Source organism: Hyalella azteca, unplaced genomic scaffold, assembly GCF_000764305.2.
Source record: "Hyalella azteca isolate HAZT.00-mixed unplaced genomic scaffold, Hazt_2.0.2 contig12821, whole genome shotgun sequence".
Lineage (NCBI taxonomy): Eukaryota > Metazoa > Arthropoda > Malacostraca > Amphipoda > Hyalellidae > Hyalella > Hyalella azteca.
In genome coordinates, this window is record NW_025942766.1 from 338,106 (window position 1) to 360,868 (window position 22,763).

Genomic DNA, 22,763 nt, shown 5'->3' on the forward strand with positions numbered 1-22,763 from the left:
AGTTTTCAACGATTGGTGTATTAACAATACTTTCCGACATGATATTCCCTTTGTCGCTGGATTCACCGTGCTCTTTCACCTCACGTAATATCAAGGCTAATTCAAGCAACGGACTCATCCGTTACCATCGCAGAGTTTGCTAGAAAACTGATACCGAGTCCAAAGTTCCTGTAGCAGCGTAACATAATACAGTCCACATGAGAGCGTTTATGTTGTTAATATTAGTTCATGCTGTTCCTAACCATTACCAGAGACTATTTACACAATTATTTTGACCGCATTTCAGCATTATTTAAAATATATTAATATATGAAAAGTATATGAAACAGAAAAGGCAGAGCGAAATTTTACGCCCATTCTTGTAATTAAGGATTATGTTTCGAACGAAATAAATGCGAAAAAATAGTTCAACCTACTTGAATAAAGCAGTCGCCGCACCAAAGTACAACACACTCATCTAAGAGCAACATCCACAGCACAACACACACCCGAACCACAGCACACCACCCGAACCACAGCACAAGACCCGAACCACAGCACAACACCCGAACCACAGCGCACCACCCAAACCACAACACAACACCCGAACCACAGCGCACCACCCGAACCACAGCGCACCACCCAAACCACAACACAACACCCAAACCACAGCGCACCACCCGAACCACAGCACAGCTCAACAGGCCCTGGCAGACAGCAGCAGAATGCATTCGCTCAAACCGCAAGAAGCAAGTGAAGCGTTGAAACTGCGCTTGGACTGTAGCATTCAATTATTTGTAGCACATGTGCGACCTGTTCATTCACAACACAGCAGGACGTAAACTGACGAGAAGTCGAACAGTAATTTCTATTATTGTTTAATTCGACTTATACTACGCAGAAAAAAATTCCTACAACTGGTAATATTAAAATCAGAATATAAGGTTAAAAACACTCCAGCTCACATGCAGTCTCATCTATTCAGAAGGAACTCAATGGACCTCCATTCATCATGGCAATGCTCCAACCTGCACAAAATGAAGCAATCACACATAAAGACAATACAAAGTTTCTCCTAAACAGAATATTCATCCAGTTCTTCTGGCTTTTGTATTGCTACATTGCTATCAACTTCATTTCTGCTGGAGCTTCCAGGAAAAATAAATGTTTCTCAAAAATTTCTGGAAAAAAAGGATGTTATAATAAAAACTATTTATGTATTATGCATCGCGAGCAACGTCATCATTGATATGATTGGTGAAGTTTTGTAGGAGGAAGCCTTAATTAGGCAGCGAAACGAGCTTCCCGCCACATGAGGCAGGAGCTCGTGTTGAGGCAGGAAATTATAATGACTTTCATTCAATATATTTTGTTGTAATTTGATAATTGAAAAAAGGTGAATAAATTATACAAAACTGCAGATACTTGTCGACAGGATGTAGACGTGAGCTGACGTAATTTGTTTATTTAATGAAAAAACCTCGCGTAATAAACAAGAAAGTTATGAGAAAAAATTTGCGGAGCGGAATGTGACTCGGGCAAAGTGAAGCATGCGTCTCGAATAAGATTACTGACATGGCTCATTACACCTGCTCTTTTCCACAAGATGACTGCATACTTCACAGAGCAAGCCAATATTTAAGAATTAACACTAAATACATTAGTTTAGTGGTACTAAAGTTGACATGGCCCATTACAACGGTTCTTTCCACAAGATGACTGCATACTTCACAGAGCAAGCCAATATTTAAGAATTACAACTAAATTACATTAGTTCAGTGGTACTTAAGTTGACATGGCCCATTACACCTGTTTTATTCCACAAGATGACTGCATACTTCACAGGGTTAGCTAATATCTAAGAATATATCCACGAATATACTTCACAGGGTTAGCTAATATCTAAGAATATATCCACGAATANAGAATTCATCTGCTTACGTAAACTGGCGCATGAGATGCGCGGCGACACTGTTGTCGGTGGTGCGCATGGCGGGGGGTGGAGGAGGCACGGTCACGGCCGTGTCCATCCACGCCAGGGGCTGGAAAGACGCCAACTCCTGCACGCCGGGCCGGTCCTCGTAGTCTCCACTCAGTTGCTGCCCACAGAAGAAGTGGTGAATAATAAATTCTTTTTCATACTAAGATATTTTAGAAATCGTTTCAGGCGATTAGCGATTTTTTAAATGAATCGTTAATTACTTCAGGCGATGATTGTCGTTCATTATTGCGATAAATTCAGGCTTTTGAACTACTATGGCGTAAAATGGTAGGTAGAACTCACGTCGAGTTAAAAAAACATTGTCTTTGCTTTCATGTCCATTCACAAAAACTGAACACACACGAAATAATTTTCGAGATATAGGTAGAAACTAGCTCTGACAGTACAATTTTCACGAGGCGGGAGTTTTCCGTAAAACAAAAGATACACACACAGCAGTAATTATAAGCCATACCTTGCGGTCTATGAGCAAGACACGCATGTTGGAGACCGGCCCCTTGTTACGGTGCAGGGTTCGTTGGAGCGTCAGTCTCAGTCTGGTGGAGCCTTCCTCCTCCGCACCCGCGGACCGTTGCTCGAACGAAGCTGCCACGCCGTCCGTGCGTTCCTCGACTGCCCAAACCTGTGCCACATACATGAAGATTTGCCAATCATAAACCCCATTAATATTCTGTACACTTAATATTTTTTTCTATGTTACCTAAATTTACAGATCCACCATACACTAAGTTAACATTATTTGCAACTTGGCTTTGCTGAAGAAAACAATTACCAGCGAATACCAGCAAGTGCTAACACTCGTAATTCTATGTAATATAACTAGGGGCCAGGAATAACTTTACCATAAGAAAACTTACTAAAAAACTTTACCATGAAAAAATACATATAAGGGATAACTTGAGCATAAGAAAACTTACTTTAAAAACTTTACCCTAAAAAAATATATATATATGGGATAACTTGACCATAAGAAAACTTACTTTAAAAATTTTACCCTGAAAAAATACATATACGGAATAACATGACCATAAGAAAACATACTAAGAAAATTTACCATAAAAATTCAAATATTTCAAAGTAGTTCATTGAAAAAAATTAATTGAAAAAGGTTTTCTTTGCAGTGCATTTGTAGTCTCCTTAAGCGAGATTAATTTCTGGGAACCATACAATTACAAAGAAGTAACAAGTGTAATCTTAGGTAAATAAATTTATATTGAGTTAGAGACCATTAAATATGAAGGATATTAGAAAATGTAAAAAAAAATTACATTGTAGTACTTGCATACAGCATGTTTTAATCTGGCGAACATCAAATAAAGGTGTAAATCATTTTTTTGGAAGGAATACTTAAATTTTGAATGGATAAGAAGTAACTTAATTGAAGTTTGCACTGATCAAATAGACAAGAAGAGAATTATAGTAGTTAGTAGTTAGTTCTAACCTTAACTTCACCGTCTTCGCCAGCTGACACGACTGTGGTGCCAGAGAGGAGAAACTGAACGGCGCTCACGGGGCCCTCGTGACACGTATTGCACAGCTCATCCCTCAACTAATAAACCAAACCAGATATTGGTAACTAGAATCAAGCAAAAGTGCACTTATGAACACATATTTGTTTACATGCTAACTATCTAACTTCTAAATGCTTGCTCGCCATAAAAAAATTTTTGCTCAAATAAATACAAGGGGTGACCAAAACAAACGAGCTGCGTGTGTGATGGTCGAAGTTTTGGTGGTACCGCATTTCCCCAGTATGCGTGCCAAGCATTGCTGCCCTAGAAGACCGTATTTCGTTATTAGAAATATTTTGTGACACTTTTTCCGTGCTCGTCGTTCTTTGATGATGTCTGATTTGCGCTAGCAATTTGCTACTATGAAATTTTGCTTCCTTCTGTGAAAAAAATGGGAATAAAATGCTACAGACAGCCTACAATGACGATGCTTTGGGAAGAAAACAAGTTTTTGAGTGGTTTCCCGCGTCAAAAAACGGGAAGCGTCAATTGACGACCTCCCTCTCTTAGGTCGCCCTTCAACTTACCACACTGAAGAAACAGTTGCAAATATTACGGATATACTCCCTGATGATCAACGTAGAATTAATTATTTTAATTAATTATTAATTAATTAATTAATTAATTATTAATTATTAAGGAACTGTCCCAAGTGACTAGGACTTCCCTTTAGCAAATTTCGTAAGAAGATTTTGGATAAATAAGTAAATTTTTTTTTTAAGGAATACTTAAATTTGGAATAGATAAGAAGTAACTTAATTGAAGTTTGCACTGATCAAATAGACAAAAACATAAATTATAGTAGTTAGTTCTAACCTTAACTTCGCCGTCATCGCCAGCTGACACAACTGTGGTGCCAGAGAGCAGAAACTGAACGGCGCTCACGGGGCCCTCGTGGCACGCATTGCACAGCTCGTCTCTCAACTAATAAACCAAACAAGATATTGTTAACTAGAATCAAGCAAAAGTGCACCTACGAACATTCATTTGTTTACATGCTAATTATCTAAGTTCAAAATAAAATGCTTGCTCGCCATAAAAAAAATTTTGCTCAAATAAATACAAGAGGTGACCAAAAAAATGAGCTGCGTGTGTGATGGTCGAAGTTTTGGTGGTACCGTATTTCCCCAGTATGCGTGCCAAGCATTGCTGCCCTAGAAGGCCGTATTTCGTTTTTACAAATATTTTTGACACTTTTTTTATTTTACAAATATTTTTGGGACAGCCTAAAATGACGATGCTTTGAGAAGAAAGCAAGTTTTCGAGTGGTTTCCCACGTCAAAAAAAGGGAAGTGTCAAATTGACGACCTCTCTCTTAGGTCGCCCTTCCACTTACGACACTGAAGAAACAGTTGCAAAAATTACGGATATACTCCCTGATGATCAACGTAGAAATATTAAGGAACTGTCCCAAGTGACTAGGAGTTCCCTTTAGCTAATTTCGTAAGAAGATTTTGGATAAACAAGTAAAAACAGTCCGTTTTTTGGCTCCCCTAGCACACATCATTTTATGTATAAAAATGTACATAGAAAAGAATAAAAATACTCTATCTCTATCATTAAATTACCGATTTAAGAATGAACTTTAAATATATTTTCATCCAAGTTGAACATTGAACAAATGGGCGTTTCCACTCATCCTATATGTTCCTGTTCATTTTCAGGAGTAACGACAAATAAAGAAATTAGGTTGACTATAAATTGCTGGAGCCATTTGAACAACTGATGACACACAAATTTCTCACAAACTAAATGAATACATAAATATATATATAGACAGAGAGAGAGAGGATGAGAAAGTTTTATGATATCTACGGAGCCTCTGGTAATTGTAATTGTCATTGTAAACAATTTATTTAAGATAAGCCCATAAAAAAGTCACACTGAGCCAAGCCAAATCGAGAGAGGCTGACAAAGTTTTATCACATCTACCCTGATGGTAGAGGCGGTCTGGTAAGGACTGATATATCTACCCTGATGGTGGAGGCGGTCTGGTAAGGACTGATATGATATCTACCCTGATGGTGGAGGTGGTCTGGTAAGGACTCTATACTATAGATGGGACTACCACCTCCCGGTCTGGTAAGGACTGATATGATATCTACCCTGATGATGGAGGCAGTCTGGTAAGGACTGATATGACATCTACCCTGATGGTGGAGGCGGTCTGTTAAGGACAGATATGACATCTACCCTGATGGTGGAGGCGGTCTGGTAAGGACTGATGTCGAGCAGCACGAGTTGGCCAGCCTGCGTGCCAACGATGATCCTGGTGGCCATGAGAGTCATGTGCACGGCGGTGACCTCGCAGCTGAGCACGATGGTGTACAGCAGGCACAGAGTGTACAAGTCGTATACACGGCACGTGTGGTCTGCAGACCCACTGATTAGGCGGCCTTCAGTGCCACCACTCACGTGCATGCATGTTACCTGCAGCCAAGGTGACAGATAATCCATGTACAATATAATATGGGTCTAATGTATGACATGGTACGATTTATAGTGAGTGTACAGTTATAATGTATTGAAAAAAATGCCCCTATCATAAAATAATTTTAATAAACTTTGAGAAATAATAAATGGTATAAAACATGTACATACATAACAGGTATACAAACATTCGTAACAAAACCAACATGTCAAAATTTGAGGTGATACATCCCACAGCTTGGGGAACAATGGAAGTTTATATCATTCACTGCTATCATGAACTCAGAAAACACAAGACAATGTGTCAATTTTAATACAATAAAACCACACAATTTCCATACCAAATTAATAAAGATACAAATGAGCCATTCAATTTTAAGCAATAAAAATAGCTGCAGAATTCAAAATTTGTTTGAATATCACTTTAATTTGAAAATAAAATGAGACCTTTACCTTATCAGAATGCTGTCCTAACTGCTTGTGAGGTTGAACGTTCTGTCTGGTATCACCCTGAGCAGAAGTAGCTACTATTGAAGCAACACTCCACACGTACATGAAGCCATCAGCACCTGCAGATGCAAAGTATGCACCACAAGGGAAGAAGGCTATGCTTGTTACAGGTTGAAAATGTCGTTTGATGAGCAGCACTCGACTTCCAGACTCCAGGTTGAAAACGTGCATCACTTCCCCAATGGCTGCAAATAAAAATTAATTGAATTTTTACAAATTACAAATTGTTCATCGTATTTTTTTCAAGTGCAAATAGGTATATTCATCAGATGATATTTTACATGCAAGAAAGGACTATCTGTTGATTATTTTTTATAAGAGGAAAATGTCCTAGTTAAAAGTTTCAAGAAAATTAAATGAGTATCTTAATGAATTTAAAATGAGTTGAGCAACCTACCAGCCACAAGCATGGTAGGAGGTGTAGGAGAGACGTCCATGGCCGTCACTCGACCAGGCAAAAAGAGTCGAATATCCAGCAACTCATGCCTATTGAGTTGCCAGGTCAGCACTGATGAGCGCTCTTTGCAAGCTGCAAACACAAACTCTTCTGGGCCTGCAAATGTAAATATTCATATGAAAAAAGAGAAAACAACCTAATGGCAGCAAATGATTTAAAATAAATTAAAATATATAAATAGATGGAGTAGCATGCCAGCATATTTACATTCATGTGCATCAGATATTATAACACAGACACTTCAAGTCAGAAGCAGGCATCTGCAATGATCCTTATAAAAATCCCTAGTAATTACAATAAAAAATTTTAACACAAACCAGAAGTGCATAGTGTCCCTGGGACAGTTTGCTGTCCTTTGTAGCTGTGCAAGGTGGTACCAGTCAGCACATCATAAACCTAATCCAGGAAAAAATATGGATTTTTGAATAACCACAATGAAACATTTATGTACTCTAATTTAATAGTGCATTATTCAAGGGAAACAAAAGGAAGGCCAAAATATATTGCTTTTTATCTTGTAGCTAATAAAGTGTAGGTAGCTCATATTCCAAAATGATTCAAATTTGAATTAATTTTAGTCAAGGACATCAATTACAATATTTTACAAAATACATAAATATCATAGCATGATAGCAAAAATTGCTTATCATCTGCTGCTGCACCACTCAAGGTCAACGGTAGAAAAGCTGCCAAAGGCTGCTTTCTTCCTTTTTCTTTCTCGCTACGATTAAATTCGAGGAAGAAACAATCCAAAGATCAAATAGAGCTTTAAAATGTATAAAGCAAACAGCCTAAAACTCCGAGCTCTAATTAGATTGTTTTCGTTCCTCAAACGAAAATCATTATTTTAGTTAACAGCAGGCTTGAATTAGAGGAGTGATAGTCCATATATTTAAGATCAATCAAGCCTGGTCACTTGCTTACTTCAAAAAACCAAAATATAACCTAAATTGGTTAGGTATATTACAGAAAAGTCTAGTTTCAAGGTTTTTGATCCAATTTGATAGGTTCATTTATTTAGCCTCCTGGATTCTACTTTGTTTCACAAGTAAAAGATTTGAATCAAGAATGGAAATTTAAACTTTTCCTTAAAACAATAAAGCTTCAAAGTTCTATTGGTAATTTGGGTAAATTTGTAATCTCTTGGTTCAATCCTGTACCATAATAAACAGAGAGGAGATAAATCAGACAATTCATGTAGTAAAAATCTTGTGGCCACAAAAATTACAGGAAAGCTCAGCCAAGGTTCAGAAAAGAAATATATATACCCCAGGAATGATTTGCATTACATGAGGAAAATATCTAATTTTTGAGCCATGTCAAGAGCTTTCCTGCCTTTCTTTGACCAGTGAAATTTCTGCTATGTACTACTAAATGAATGCACATAATATGAATGCCTAATTGCTGAATAAACTGCAGAAGAAACTTTGAATTCACACTGTTAGTTATTAAAAAGTATACATAAATTTTCCTATCTTGATTGGAAACCTATAATAAGATAGATTGTCATATTTACTGTTAAGCACAGGATAGATTGAGCATCTCTATGTTCCTTATTCACATTTAGTGCCTGTAAAATTCCAATGCATTGCCTTACAGGTGCCCTAGCAAAAATAATGGGGGACATGGTGCAATTCTACAATCAGCGGTAGGTAGTCATCAGTCCTGGCAAAGGGTGCCTGGTCATGGAGGGGGGTTGTGATTCTGAAACCCATAGACCAGGCTTGAGACTGACCCAAGTTAAGAAGTTAAGACTTTAAATAATTTAATTTTAGATCTAAGATGAATAGTGACTTAAAATTCCTACATTCAATATGTAGTTAACTTCTAATGATTAATAAAAAAAATATATTTTTTTTTAATTTCTTACTTGGAATGAAGTATAACTTTACAGCCAACACCCATCATCAACATTTTTTCGAAAAAATTTTTTTAATATGGCAAATTTTTCTACTACAGACAGCAGAAGTACCTACTTTTTCAAAATATCACTTTTCAACATTTTTTCAGGGTTTTTTTAGAGCTAGTATATGTATGATTTCTTACCTTTCTTCATGCTACGTATATAAGAAAAATGTTGAAGTTGATGCAACTATTTTTAGTTTGGCATTAGGTATTTCAGTTAGTTTTGCTGCTATAATATTTTTATGCAGTGGTAGAGGACTGTCCTGATTTACCCCACCCATCCCCTCTCACCCATTTCAACGGTTCTGATAGGACTCGAAATAAACTTGAGAAAGAGCGACAAAAAATGTTCTTCTTTGGCACTATGTCATCAGAAGTTCAGATATATGTCTGTTTACTCTCTGCAATCTATTTTTTATTAGGCAATGTCATTTTTATGTAAAAGAATGTAGAACATTAATTACATGAGGAATTTCATAACTAATAGCAAAATAAAGTATGAATACAGATACTCACATATGCAGAACTGGGAGCCAGGTTTGGAGCTGTCACAATTACAGCATTGATGAGGTCTTCCATCATGTACATATTCAGTTATTAATATTGCATGTAATGAGTTATAACAAAGAGTCAAGACAAATCTCAAATTCTCAATCAAATTTGATTAACTTTAACTTGAAGGTTTCCAAGTTAAAAGTTCTATAAGGTGGTTTCTTCTTTTGAAAATGTTTTGAAAAACTATAAATTAGAATACAGAAACACATTATGTTATGCACCGTAAAATGGGGTAACTTAGACCACTTTTCATTTTTCTAACAAAAACCCCAAAACTCAAAAACTATTTGACATAGAAAAATTTTGTCAAGGGGCATTAAAGGCCTAATACTGAGGCTATGCAACACAATAGAAAGATTTAAAAAGTTTGCATATCCAATAGGTTAAAAAATGTGACCCACAAAAAAAATTATTATTTAAAGCCTGTCAGAGTACCCCTACCAATTTTTTTATTTTTTGGTAAAATAACTTCAGGTTTTGATGCATTGTAGTAGAACTCTTCTAGTTACATATGCAAATGACAAATTTTAGGAGAGTGTCATAGTTTGCAAATGGGGGGCGCCGCCCCTGATTGGGGGAACTTAGACCACCTAATGTCAGCCCTGACGGGGTAACATAGACTGGCTTGGAAATTAATTTAAAATTACCATATATTACATATTTCATGTTTGATACACCTATTATGTTTTTTCTTTATGTTTCAGACTCAACAGAGTCTTATATATGGTAATTTTTGCTTAATTTCCATGTCGGTCAATATTACCCCTTCACACCTGACATTAGGTGGTCTAAGTTCCCCCATTCAGGGGCGGTGCCCCCCATTTGCAAACTATGACACTTCCCTCAAATCTGTCATTTGCATATGTAACTAATAGAGTTCTACTACAATGCACCAAAACCTGAAGTTCAAGTTATTCAAGTTCATTGAAAGTTATTTTACCAAAAAATATAATTGATTTTACCACCTGGTCTAAGATACCCCAAGAGCTGGGGTTACAAAGACCGTCACTTTTTTTGAAATTACATAAAAACTATGAGAGGCAGGAGTAAGCAATTTATGGTGAGGGAACCTAGAATATAGACCTGTATTTTGCATCTTTCAATTCAAGTTTAATTTAGCAAGTAAGAAAATGGCATCATTTAAAAAAAAAGTGGTCTAAGTTACCCCATTTTACGGTAGTAAATCAAAACTTATATAATTCACCAAAAAAACTCATATTTAATCTGCCATTACGTTAAAGCTGCTAACCAGTGTGGAATTCTGGATAGGTAATATATTCTCACAGTGAGAATCTCACGTTTATATAAGAAAATAGATCAGAAAGCCTACCATGTTACATCTTACACCCCAGTGACAATTGAAACCGTACACTGAGCTCATCAGAAACTGCCGTGCTTCCAATATCTTGCGTGGTTTGAAATCTGATACTGTGTTGGTGACACCTCACTCGAATACATTCACTAGTCATTTACCAGAGGCATCTGATAAATTTTTGCAATGAATATGTTCTAAAAAAAAATTACATCAATTTCACCAATACTTACAAAGATTTCAAAACCACAGAAAATGATGTGATAAACTGCAAATCTTTCACGGCATACAAGCACATTGTGCTGCCATGTAGACATTGGACAAGGCAGTGTAACACATATTGTTTTGGTCATGTCAAATTTGAATGTTTGATTTCACAATAAATAGATTTGATTCACATTCCATATCGAGATTTATTGATGGACAGTTGTTTCAAAATTCAAACGCCTCTTGATACGCATCCTGAATCCTGATATAACTTTTTTTCATGTTTTTGCCCTATTACATTGATATTGTCATTTGTCATAATTCACTTCAAATTCTGAACTTTTTTGTCTTCCATTGTGAGTTTTTGAACATCTCGTGTCTTTTAGAAAATGTTTGTTGTTTATAAGAGGCAATTATTGTATTATATAACTCATTGAGGGCTTTGACATGTAGTTCAATAAGGTGTATTAAATAATTCAATGCAATTTAATTAATTTAATTTTTAAATTAAAATTTTCAACTAAACATTTTAATAATATAATTTAATTCTATAGCATGTACCATATGGTATATTAAAAAGTTAAATTGAATTTAATAGCACTGAATTTTAATTTATTTCTTTAAATTTAATTTTATAGCTGCAGCCAGTAAAAATGGCATCCTAGGAACAAAGGTAAAATTGTCATTATTACATCCCAAATTGAATGACAATGAAAGGATTTGGCAGATATATTTTATTAATCCCATTTATATATAAGAATGGAAATGTTTCTTCTATTTCAGAATCTGTTCTTAAATAATTTTGTGAAACTACCCTAATACTTATAGTAATGTCAGTAAATACAGAAACTGTAATACTACAGTTACAGTACTTCCATATCATAATTTTATGGTTGCAATGTTGTACTTATGGCAGCATTACAAGGTCGGGAAAAGTCCTATTTTTGTCTGAAATAATGTGGCTCTAATATCATATAATTTAAGTAGATATGAAATCTCTTGGCTCTAATGCCATGTATTTTTGTTCAATTAAAAAAATTGAGGCTTGCACTTTGCGAACATGTCGTTTCATAAAATTTTCAACTTCCACAATCTGCATTACTTCAATGCTCCTGCCAAAATATCCTGCAGAACATAATAGCAACAAGTCAACCCAAAACGTTTCCTTGAAGATTGTTAAAATTCATTTAATTGTTTAAACCTTTATTGTAATTACGCTTGTCGACAGTCACTTATTAGTAGGCGAAGTCGTCTGCCTACTGCTTTATCTTAAGAGTGATGAACTAGACTTACGACTGTGCGGATCAGATCCTGAAACCATTTGCTTTATTCGCGAAATCTTTTTGTCTTTTTCTGATTTTGTGTTTGTGCGAATGTGTTTTCCTTTTATTAAGTTACTAAATTGCATGTTTGCGCCCCTGTGTTCGCTCGTCACAATTTGCTTATTGGCTATAAGCCTTCTTTGAACCCTTAGGGTTTGGCTCCGTGGAGCTTTTGAACTTAATTCTTCAGGCCCATTATCCATATATTGGCATTGGCAACACAGCTAGCAAACTCTGCACCCTGCAGTGCAAAGCACGCTGGCATGCAACTTTGTAAATAAGTTTGCAGCTTGTAAATGGCTTTCATGTTCGAGATATGGAATTCACGGGCTAAAGAAATGGAATTCACTGCTTGAAGAAATGGAATCAAGGCTGGCAAACCCATAAAAGCAGGGCTGAAAAAATCCAGTTGCGGCTCACCAAGTAGGTAGGTATATATTTCATGCCAACAGCCAGATCATTGCTAACCATATAATTTGAAAAAATGCAGTTGCTTACTTGCTTGCTAGCTTTCACTGATTGAACGTGTAATATGCTCCAGTGAAATAGCTTCATGGGGCATCATGTTCAAGTTCAAGTTCAACTCTTACCGGTGGTAGGATTTTTTTTATAAATGTTAATTTGTTGTGCTTGACTTGCATAAATTTTAATTAGTTGTGCTTCTTTAATATCATATAATTTCAGTATATAGTCAAATGGGGTAAGACAGGATCGCAGCCTTCATGGGGTAAGAAAGGACCAGCCCATATCATGCATTCTAATTGCACTGAATTTAATCTGCAATGCATCTTGAAGATGGCTGGCAACGTTTGGGCTATAAATCCATATATTGGCATTGGCAACACAGCTAGCAAACTCTGCACCCTGCAGTGCAAAGCACGCTGGCATGCAACTTTGTAAATAAGTTTGCAGCTTGGAAATGGCTTTTCATGTTCGAGAAATGGAATTCACGGGCTGAAGAAATGGAATTCACTGCTTGAAGAAATGGAATCAAGGCTGGCAAACCCATAAAAGCAGGGCTGAAAAAATCCAGTTGCGGCTTACCAACAATACCAAGTAGGCATATATTTCATGCCAGAGCATAGTGGCAAAGCAGAGAGTTTTTTTAGACTCTCCTTCAATTTCAAGCCCTATAAGTACACCAGACATGTATCATGGATACCCGACCAGCATCATCATACATAAGATATTGGCTTAAATCTTGGGTAAATAAGAAAATTAAAAATGAACTGATTCTACAAAAATCACTGGTTTGCCACTATGTGCCAGAGCATTGCTAACCATATAATTTGATAAAAAATACAGTTAATTTAATTCTTTCACTGAGTGAGCGTGTAATATGCTCCTGTGAAATAGCTTCATGGGGGCTGATGGGGCATCATGTTCAAGTTCAAGTTCAACTCTTACTGGTGGTAGAATTTTTTTTTATAAATGTTAATTTGTTGTGCTTGACTTGCATAAATTTTAATTAGTTGTGCTTCTCTAAAATCATATAATTTCAGTAGGTATGAAATCTTGTGGCTCTAACCATCTAATGTCATGTATTTTTGTTTGATTGAAAAAATAGCAGTTTGAGCTACACTAACAGGTCATTTAATAAAATTTCCAACTTCCGCAATCTGCACTATTTCAACAATCCTGCCAAAATATTTTACACAACAAAACAACAAGTCAACCTAAAACATTTCCTTATAGATTGCATAGTTGAAATCATGTCAGAGCAGTCAGACTGATATCACTGCAATATCACATGATACGTTTCCACTCAACTTCTCAAGTGAAGACAAATGTTAGTTTTAACTGTTTTTAGGGTAGAATTAGAGATTAGGAGTAGCCTAACATGTGCATGGAATTTAGTTAAAAGTTTGCAGCTGCCAGCTAGTAAATAGCTTTTAATAGCTGAGCTATGAAATTGATGGCTCAAATAAATTAAATCATGGCTCAAAAAAATTGAATCACAACTGGCAAATCCATAAAAATAAAACTATGGCTTCAAAAATTTAGTTGCAGTGCAGCTTGCCAAGTAGCCTAGGCCTAGATATATTCCATCATTTCCATGCCTGGTTTTGCTTGACTTGAAGGCAAATTGACCTTCAAATTTAAAAATTGCAACCTTCATTCTTGATTCTTCCAAGTGCAACTTTAATCCCTCTTATTTTTATCCTTTCTATCTTGCCTAACTTTTTGGATCAAAAAAGTGGCAGAGGTGGATCAAAAGTAATATATGAACCTTAATTTTTAGAATTCCATTACCATAGTTAGTGCAGTCTGCAGTGGGCACTAACACCACGACTGGAGTCACTGAAGGGTCAGTGGACCATGAATGATGATGGCACAGCAGCCCCAGCCACCCAGCATTGGGCACCCAGTGCCAGTTGCGGGCCTGCGGCCCACAGTCCACACCCCACAACAGTGAACAGTCAACACAGTACACAGCGACAACACTTTGGTCGTCAAGACTTGTCAGCCGGTCAGGTGAGCAGTGAGTGGAGTGCAGTCAGCAGTACGACACGAGTAGGCTATGTGCGGCGAGTCGGCGACTCATGTACGGTTGTACCTATGTTATTACTTAGAGTCAGTTACCCACAGCCCATTACTAACTGGCAAAATTACGTTTTAATTAACAGCTATTAGGCTTTTAATTAAGCAAATTTCAATTTTTGTACAAAGCTTTGAACGATCTGTGTGTGTCCAATTCAAGTTGTGTCGGAATTAGTTTTCATGTGTCTAAATCCAACATCTCAACTAATTATCTATTAATTTATTTACGACTTGAAATCAGCGAATACAAGTATACTTAAAGTATTCCTAATATATTCACAGACGTACCGGTATTTAAAAGTCTCAAACCATAATATTCTTCCTATAAAAACAGTTATAGCTTTTAATAGCTGAGCTATGAAATTGATGGCTCAAATAAATTAAATCAAGGCTCAAAGAAATTGAATCACAACTGGCAAATCCATGAAAATAAAACCATGGCTTCAAAAATTTAGTTGCAGTGCAGCTTGCCAAGTAGGCCTAGATATATTCCATGCCTGGTTTTGCTTGACTTGAAGGCAAATTGACCTTCAAATTTAAAAATTGCGACCTTCATTCTTGATTCTTCCAAGCATAGTGACAAACCAGATATTTTTATGAATTGGTTCATTTTTAATTCCTCATTTACCCAAGATTTAAACCAATTTCTTATTATGATGATGCTGGTATCCAGGATACTTTACTCAGTTTACTGGTCTACTTATAGGACTCAAAACTGAACTTGAGGGAGAGTCTAAAAAACTCTCTGCTTTGCCACTATGCTTCCAAGTGCAACTTTAATATCTCTTATTTTTATCCTTTCTATCTTGCCTAACTTTTTGGATCAAAAAATTGGCAGAGGTGGATCAAAAGTAATAAATGGACCTTAATTTTTAGAATTTCATAGTTAGTGCACTAAGTGCAGTGGGCACTGGACAGTGGGCACTAACATCACGACTGGAGTCACTGAGGGGTCAGTGCACTCAGTGGACCATGAATGATGATGGCCCAGCCACCCAGCAATCCAGCATTGGGCACCCAGTGGCCAGTGCCAGTTGCGGCCCACAGTCCCCACACCCCACAACAGTCAACAGTGAACAGTCAACACAGCGACAACACTTTGGTCGTTAAGACTGTCAGCCGGTCAGGTGAGTGGAGTGCAGTCAGCAGTACCGCCAGACGCCAGTACGACACGAGTATGTCATATGTGCGGCGACGGGCGACTCATGTACCTAGGTCATTACTTAGAGTCAGTTACCCACAGCCCATTACTAACTGCGGCTGGTTTTAGCTTCGTAAGCTTCCCAGATCACGGACTACCTAAGCACTTGAAAACATGGCCAGTACTCCAGTCTCCAGTAGCACTGCGGTGGATTCTTCGTCCTCGATTTGGCCCTTGTGGCGTGGTGAGTCTGAGAAAAAAATACATTTCAGTGTCAGGCCTTTGCAACAGTCATCAGCCACGCATCACAATTTCATTTGATAGTAGGAAGAGATCGCGTTCGCCGGTCCGCGTGCACGGTGCATCTAAGTCCAACTCCAACCAAGAGCATGGGTCAGAAATGAGCACGCTGAATTTTGAAACACGTTCATTCATGATTAATCAGACATGTATTTTCGAAATATTACTTTTAGATTGTTGAAAACCATCAACAAGGAAGCGTATATGTCAAAAGAATATTTGGTAGTATTACATTAGTGACAAGTTCCAATGTAATTTATGTCTCAATTTAATAATTGCATTTCGGTTGAAAAATATGAACAAAGAAGCAGATACCAAAGGAAAATTCGGTAATATGTCATTAGTAAAAAGTTAAAATGTAATTTATTTGTCACAATTGAATAACTAATATCGTCATTGGTTCGGAGAAAACCAAATCAGCATATTATAATAACAGTTAATGTATGAGCGTGCTGCAATCGATATTTTTTTACAAAAAACTGATATTTTGCATATGACATGGGATTATAGAGAATTTTTTAGATTTAAATCGAGTGCAGGCAGGGATTTTTTCGCTTGTCGCTTTATCAGACTGAAGAACTTGGCAACCTCCCAAAATAACCACAATTGGAGAGCTCGTGCACAGCTCACAGCTCCGTTATGCCAAGCAGCTCAATGTATTTTATTATTATAACTAGTGCATTGATTTACACATTAGTTGTACAACTCGACAGAGCGCAAAATGAGGAAGATAAATTTTAGCGCAATTTTTTTATATGTCTACCGAATTCCTCACGATGAACGTGATTTTTGTGTGAATTTCTGTTGTGTTTCTTCACCTCGTGCCAGTGTTGACGTAGAAAATAAACCTCGTTAGTCGAGTAATTAAATAGACTCGACTTTCATCCGACGTATCAAAATCATAAAATTTGCAACTGCAGTTTTACGGATTTTTTTTCCGACGGAGATTGTTAGCTGTTGAAAAAAAAAAAAAATTCTCAATGGAGGAAAAAACTGCCATGGAGCAAAGAGCAGATGGAGACGTGTCTTTTAGCGAGTTTTATTCGAGAGTGTGCGATCGCATAAGAAGTGAAAACATTCTCGACACGGTCATGAAGGAATTTCAAGTAAGTTGTAGTAATTTTAAAAAGTCACTGTATCGCATTAGTTATACATATTCGTGAAATAGTATTTGGCTAACTAAACAAGTAAATTTACTGTGAGAACCGGTGTCGCTTAGCCGGGCATAATAACACAAAAAATATGAAGTACTGATGAATATTCGGTTATAATATAAACATAAACACTACAAAACATTTCAGTAAATGTAATTTCCCTCCCGCTTCTCACTGCATTTCCCAGCAATGCTCATCGGACCAACAACGAATCTCCTACGTTTGGAATTTACCAGAGACCAGACAACTCTCATTAAAACACAAAACATCCTTCAAGAGTCGCGAGGAGGCAGCATTTTGTGAAGATTTGTACGACAGGCTCGTCGTTGATGAGAGAAATGCAGACAAAGCCCTGGAAGCGATACAGAGAGCCATCCTGAAAACTCCTACAGCTGACAAGCATCTTCTGGCCGTAAGGTATGTGGATGAACATAGCATTCTTCTTTGGTTTACGATGCTTTCAATAAAGGCAAATGCAGTTCTGATCGCTTTTTTACATAAATTACACATTAAAAATATTTGGACTAAAGTCGTATGTCATGCGCAGGTTCATGAAACGTGCGTGGGCGCTGCTGCTTATGGAGAAGTTTACAGAAGCTTTCGTGGACGCCAAACGAGCCATCATCTCGACGCAAACTCCAGGGGTACTTTGGAACGCTCATGAAATACTTGGACACTGCAATGCCAAAGCAAGAAAATTCAAAGAAGCTGAAGCCAATTTTGCGAAGGCTTTAGAAAGTCTGAAAAAGAGCAAAGCAAGTAACGTCGAACGAGCCGCGGTAGCGGGTAGAGTTTCAACGGTACTTCGTATGGTTAAAGATGAAAACAAACCTAAAAATCGATCAAAAGAGTCAGCTAAAAAGCTAGAAGAGAATCGTACCAAGAAAAACACGACTAGGAACACAGATACACTGGACGAAGTGTCGGCACCGACAACAGCAAGCGATGTCAGTAGATCCAGAAAGCTGCCCAAGTTATCCTATGGCACGCATCCCAAGCTAGTGAGCGCCAGCGTGGCTGTTAGGGTGGTCGTCACGGAGGAAAGAGGCCGAGCTGTCGTCGCAAGCCGAGACATCAAGCCTGGTGAGTGACGTTTATCGCAATCATTACAGAGATCTCACATAAAATAATGTCGCTTTAAATATTTCAAGATAAATAACAGTAAACACTCTTAGTAGTCAGAGTGTGATTACGGTTCTTTGATAAAACTATTTAAGGAATTTCAAAATATCAACTAATTCACTATTCAACTGAAACATCTGAAAATGGAAATTTGTTATGTTGTTGTACAAGCACAATTAACATGAAATAAGTACATGCTAATAGACTTAAGCAACGTAAACCGTACGTAGACCGTACAGCAACGATCAGCATGTTGCAAAGAATGTTCATACGCATCTCATTTTTCACCTATGCCACGTCAACTAAGAAAACGTGATCGGAAAATAAAGAGTTTCAGCATATCCTCTCTGTACGCAGGCAGCGTGGTGATGGTAGAGCAGCCGTATGCGTACACGGTGAACGCAAGCCAACTGCACGAGCGATGCCTGCGCTGCTGCCGCCGGTCGCTCACCAACGTTCCTTGTGACAACTGCGCTGTAGTAAGTGTAACTATTCAACTATTCACCATCATTTGCACCATCTTGAGTGGAACAGTAAACTATTGACCACCATTTGCACCATCGAGATTGAATACATTCGAATATTCACCACCTTTTGCACCGCAGTGATTGAAACAATTATTCACTACCTTTGGCACCATTATGAGCAAAACATTCAACTATTCACCATCGTTTGCACTACCATGAGCCGAACAGTAAACTATAGACCACCCTTTGCACCATCCTGATTGAATACATTCGAATATTCACAACCTTTTGCACCGTAGTGATTGAAACCGTTTAATTATTCACTACCTTTGGCACCATCATGAGCAAAACATTTAACTATTCACCATCATTTGCACCATCTTGAGTGGAACAGTAAACTATTGACCACCATTTGCACCATCCTGACTGAATACATCTGAATATTCACAACCTTTTGCACCGTAGTGATTGAAACCGTTCAATTATTCACTATCTTTTGCACCTTCATGAGCAAAACATTCAACTATTCACCATCATTTGTATCATCATGAGCCGAACAGTTAACTATTAACCACCATTTGCACCATCGTGATTGAAAACATTCGAATATTCACCACCTTTTGCACCGCGGTGATTGAAACCGTTCAATTATTCACTATCTTTTGCACCTTCATGAGCAAAACATTCAACTATTCACCACCCTTTGTACCGCAGTGATTGAAACAGTTCAATTATTAACCCTTATTTGCCCCGTCATGAAAAAACACAATATAATCATTGGGTTAGTCAATAATTATTCCCAATCACGTATACTGTCTTGATTAAACCCATCATTACATCAAGAATCATGTGCGTCGGGATAATTAAAACCATTTATGTATTAATCGAAATAGCAACCAATAATCTCCTAACTCATTGTGCCTAGGGACCAACCTTCTAACTAGAACAAACAGGCACTGAAATTGCAATGAAAGAAATTAGCGTAAAATGTGTTTTGCAGTGACGACGTAAAATTCGCAGTTCTTTTACATAATATTCGGTAACAAAGCAAGAAAATAGCAATCTGGAAATTCAAAAATCGATGATCGATGGTCACGAGTGAATAGGAGGCAGAAGAGCTACAGACCGATGGTTAACAACTGAAAGCCACTTCAGAATTCTTGTGTACAATGTACGGGAATAGATAACAACAGTAAGAACTAAGGACGTCAATTCTAATGGGGCTTCAATTTTTGAAACGGTCAACTTCCGAATCCACTTATATTAACACGCACATTACCATTTAAAGGCTCAAATGAGCAAAAATCGTGAAAAAAATATAATAACTGAATGACGCCAAAGAGCAGCTGATAATAAAACAAAGCGGCAAAATAATGAAGTAAATTCCGCCTTAATTATTTCTGATTCACGACTTGCGCCGCTCCGAATTTCGGTTACCTATATCAAGTTGCAACAAGATCGACTTCTCAGTCCTGATGTATATGAATGAAGGTTGATCGATTTGGATCGCTGAAATGAATACTCGAATAGATTAATATATGATCAGCTACAAAACGGCATAGATGTAAGTGAAGGATCAGTAACATAAAAGAGAGAGTAACATGATACAGCTATTATTATTATTATTATTAGCGCATTTTCTCATGTATGGAAAAAATGCACTAGTGCTCGCCATGTCCGTCCGTCTATCCGTGACCTCAAGTTTTCGTCGACGAGAAAATGCGCTCTCTGTCACTCACTGCAGTGAGTACTGAGTTATATTTTTATTATTATTCTAATAGGTTCAGTACTGCGGCGAGTCATGTGCTCGGCAGGCGGCGCAGCAGCACAGGCTGCAGTGCTGTGTCCTCACGCTGCTCTACGACGCCGCTCTCGGCAACATGGCACCCCTCGTATTCAGGTGATTCTGCCATTTAAAATACATGCAGTTTCTCTCCCACGTACGTTACACTGCAGTCAATGCGGGTACATTACACGAGAATAGGTGCGGGAGCTCCTTTTTATGGTCACATAGAAAATATACAATGTCTGACACTATAATACCTCATTTGTGATAATAGTTTCTAATGTGAATATTTTTTAGAGAAAAAACGTATGTTATACCTATGTCTGCTAAGTCCTCTTTTAGATCAAAGGAAACAAAGAAAAATGTTGGCAATCGATAAATGTGTCGAAGTAGATCATATCAGACTCATAACAAATTTTTTTTCGTGGTGTGAATAATAACTTATTTGATTAATGCAGGATATTGAGCACGATAGGCTGGACAAAACTGAAGAAGAGTCAGGAGAAGCTGTGCCAGGAGCAGGAGTTGGCAGAGCAGAAGGAACGAAGCGGCCCCGATGACATCCTCGTCAGCGGCCACCAGCCCTGGGGCTGGGAGGGCCAGTATTCCCCTCACGACTACCTCGCAACTTTCAACCTCGTCACCAACTCTTCAAAACGAACCTTCGGTGACTTATTCAAGCGGGCTCTCTCTGCTGCGTATCTCACGCATTGCTTGCTCACGGCAGGATTTTTCGCACCCACAAAACCTACTGAAGAAGAACTGCAGTTCACAGCGACGCTCGCGCTGCGGCATTTGCAGAGCAGTTCATGCAATGCCTATGAGATAAGCGAGATGCAGATCACAGGAGATATCGCAGGGAACAAGTCACTGGAGATTGGAGGAGCAATATACCCCACAATTTCCTTGACTAATCACAGCTGCTTCCCTAATGTGACTCGTTACAACGTAGGGACCGCATGCGTACTGAGGGCTACGCGGTTCATACCGCGGGATGCGGAGATACTGGACAACTACGGTTACTTCTTCCATGCGACACCCTTGATAGAGCGAAGAGATGCTCTCAGGAACCAATATAAGTTCGACTGCAGCTGCGATGCGTGCACGTATCAGTGGCCGCTGTATCCCCACCAGGGCGGAGAACCAGTGGTGTTCAGGTGCCCTGTCAGCACCTGTCAAGCTCCTTCATCTCTCGGCGATGGTCTCAAGAAAAAATGTAGAACGTGTGGGGATGAGAAGGACTACGGCAAGTTAGTCTCAGAGATCAGTGACAAATTGCCAGATTATTCAAAAGCTATTCAGCAGATGCAGTCCGGGAGATTCGAGACAGCGCTGCAGACGCTCGTGCAGCATCAGGCAATGCTCGATGGTTTCGCAGTGTACCCTGCCAAGCATTACACAGACGTGCAAGAAATCATGCGCCAGTGCATGAGCTCCCTAGGCAATGTGAATCATTGTGAAGCAACCAACACGGAGTAAACATCAATTAGAACAGAGTGAACTTTTAAACTTCTGATTCAATCTAACTGAAATAATTAACTAAAAGCAAAGTTCTTAAATCTTAACGAAAAAGTTCATCTAATACATCATTCTTGTTCTCAAGTGGTTTTAATTGCTTTCAATGCCTGTAGTTGAATCTCAATAAAGCGATTCACAATATCAGAACACATAAAATTTAAAATAAATGAATATTAAATGAGATGTTATGCGTTGTTTCTACCAGCAACTATGGCTACTAGGTACAAGTACTGCTATACCACATCTCTGTCGCAAAGCAGAAGTAGGTATAGTTTAGTAGTGTCACTGTATATGAGTAGGAAAAAACCTTAAGCTCAAGTAGTCCAAAGATTCTTACATTATTTTGGGCTTGTTTCGGGGAGATATAAAAATTGGTTATTTGACTAGATATTTATAAATTTTATTTCAAAACTTATATGTAGTTACTCGACTTTTTCCAAAGGGTCTGATTTACATCTAATAAATATTTCTAGCGCATTATGGTTTTTCCAGTCTGACCTTTTTCAGAGGGCCAAAAGACTCCAGTCTGGCAAGTCAACTAAAC

At 37.9% G+C, this 22,763-nt stretch overlaps 2 protein-coding genes across 3 annotated transcripts; one reads left to right on the forward strand and one right to left on the reverse strand.

Moving 5' to 3' along the window:
• Window positions 1-940: 940 nt before the first annotated feature.
• Window positions 941-9,533, reverse strand: LOC108667178 (WD repeat-containing protein 18). 2 transcript variants are annotated; one of them, XM_018154169.2, is made up of 9 exons: window positions 9,311-9,533; window positions 7,207-7,285; window positions 6,830-6,985; window positions 6,376-6,617; window positions 5,686-5,922; window positions 3,423-3,530; window positions 2,436-2,603; window positions 1,921-2,078; window positions 941-1,007 (listed from the first exon to the last, which is right to left on the reverse strand). In XM_018154169.2, exons 1-9 carry the CDS (start codon window positions 9,380-9,382, stop codon window positions 953-955), a joined length of 1,275 nt encoding a protein of 424 aa, XP_018009658.1. In that variant the 5' UTR covers window positions 9,383-9,533; the 3' UTR covers window positions 941-952. The 2 variants fall into 2 exon arrangements, with proteins under 2 accessions (XP_018009658.1, XP_018009656.1); XM_018154167.2 differs by lacking the exon at window positions 3,423-3,530 and adding an exon at window positions 4,309-4,416.
• Window positions 9,534-16,790: 7,257 nt separating this feature from the next.
• Window positions 16,791-22,488, forward strand: LOC108667187 (SET and MYND domain-containing protein DDB_G0284059). Its single transcript, XM_018154180.2, has 6 exons — window positions 16,791-17,278; window positions 17,514-17,743; window positions 17,874-18,409; window positions 18,806-18,927; window positions 20,697-20,815; window positions 21,160-22,488. The coding sequence occupies exons 1-6, from the start codon at window positions 17,153-17,155 to the stop codon at window positions 22,178-22,180; spliced, it is 2,154 nt and encodes a 717-aa protein (XP_018009669.1). The 5' UTR covers window positions 16,791-17,152; the 3' UTR covers window positions 22,181-22,488.
• Window positions 22,489-22,763: the final 275 nt, after the last annotated feature.

Bases quoted from the DNA above. Each gene is read 5' to 3' on its own strand.
- LOC108667187 (XM_018154180.2), top strand. From the start codon at position 17,153: ATGGAGGAAAAAACTGCCATGGAGCAAAGAGCAGATGGAGACGTGTCT. The intron at 17,279-17,513 runs GTAAGTTGTAGT...TGCATTTCCCAG, and splicing joins CGGTCATGAAGGAATTTCAA to CAATGCTCATCGGACCAACA. The intron at 20,816-21,159 runs GTGATTCTGCCA...TGATTAATGCAG, and splicing joins ATGGCACCCCTCGTATTCAG to GATATTGAGCACGATAGGCT.
- LOC108667178 (XM_018154169.2), bottom strand. From the start codon at position 9,382: ATGTACATGATGGAAGACCTCATCAATGCTGTAATTGTGACAGCTCCA. The intron at 6,986-7,206 runs GTTTGTGTTAAA...TTACATTTGCAG, and splicing joins AGGGACACTATGCACTTCTG to GCCCAGAAGAGTTTGTGTTT. The intron at 5,923-6,375 runs GTAAAGGTCTCA...CCTTGGCTGCAG, and splicing joins TAGGACAGCATTCTGATAAG to GTAACATGCATGCACGTGAG.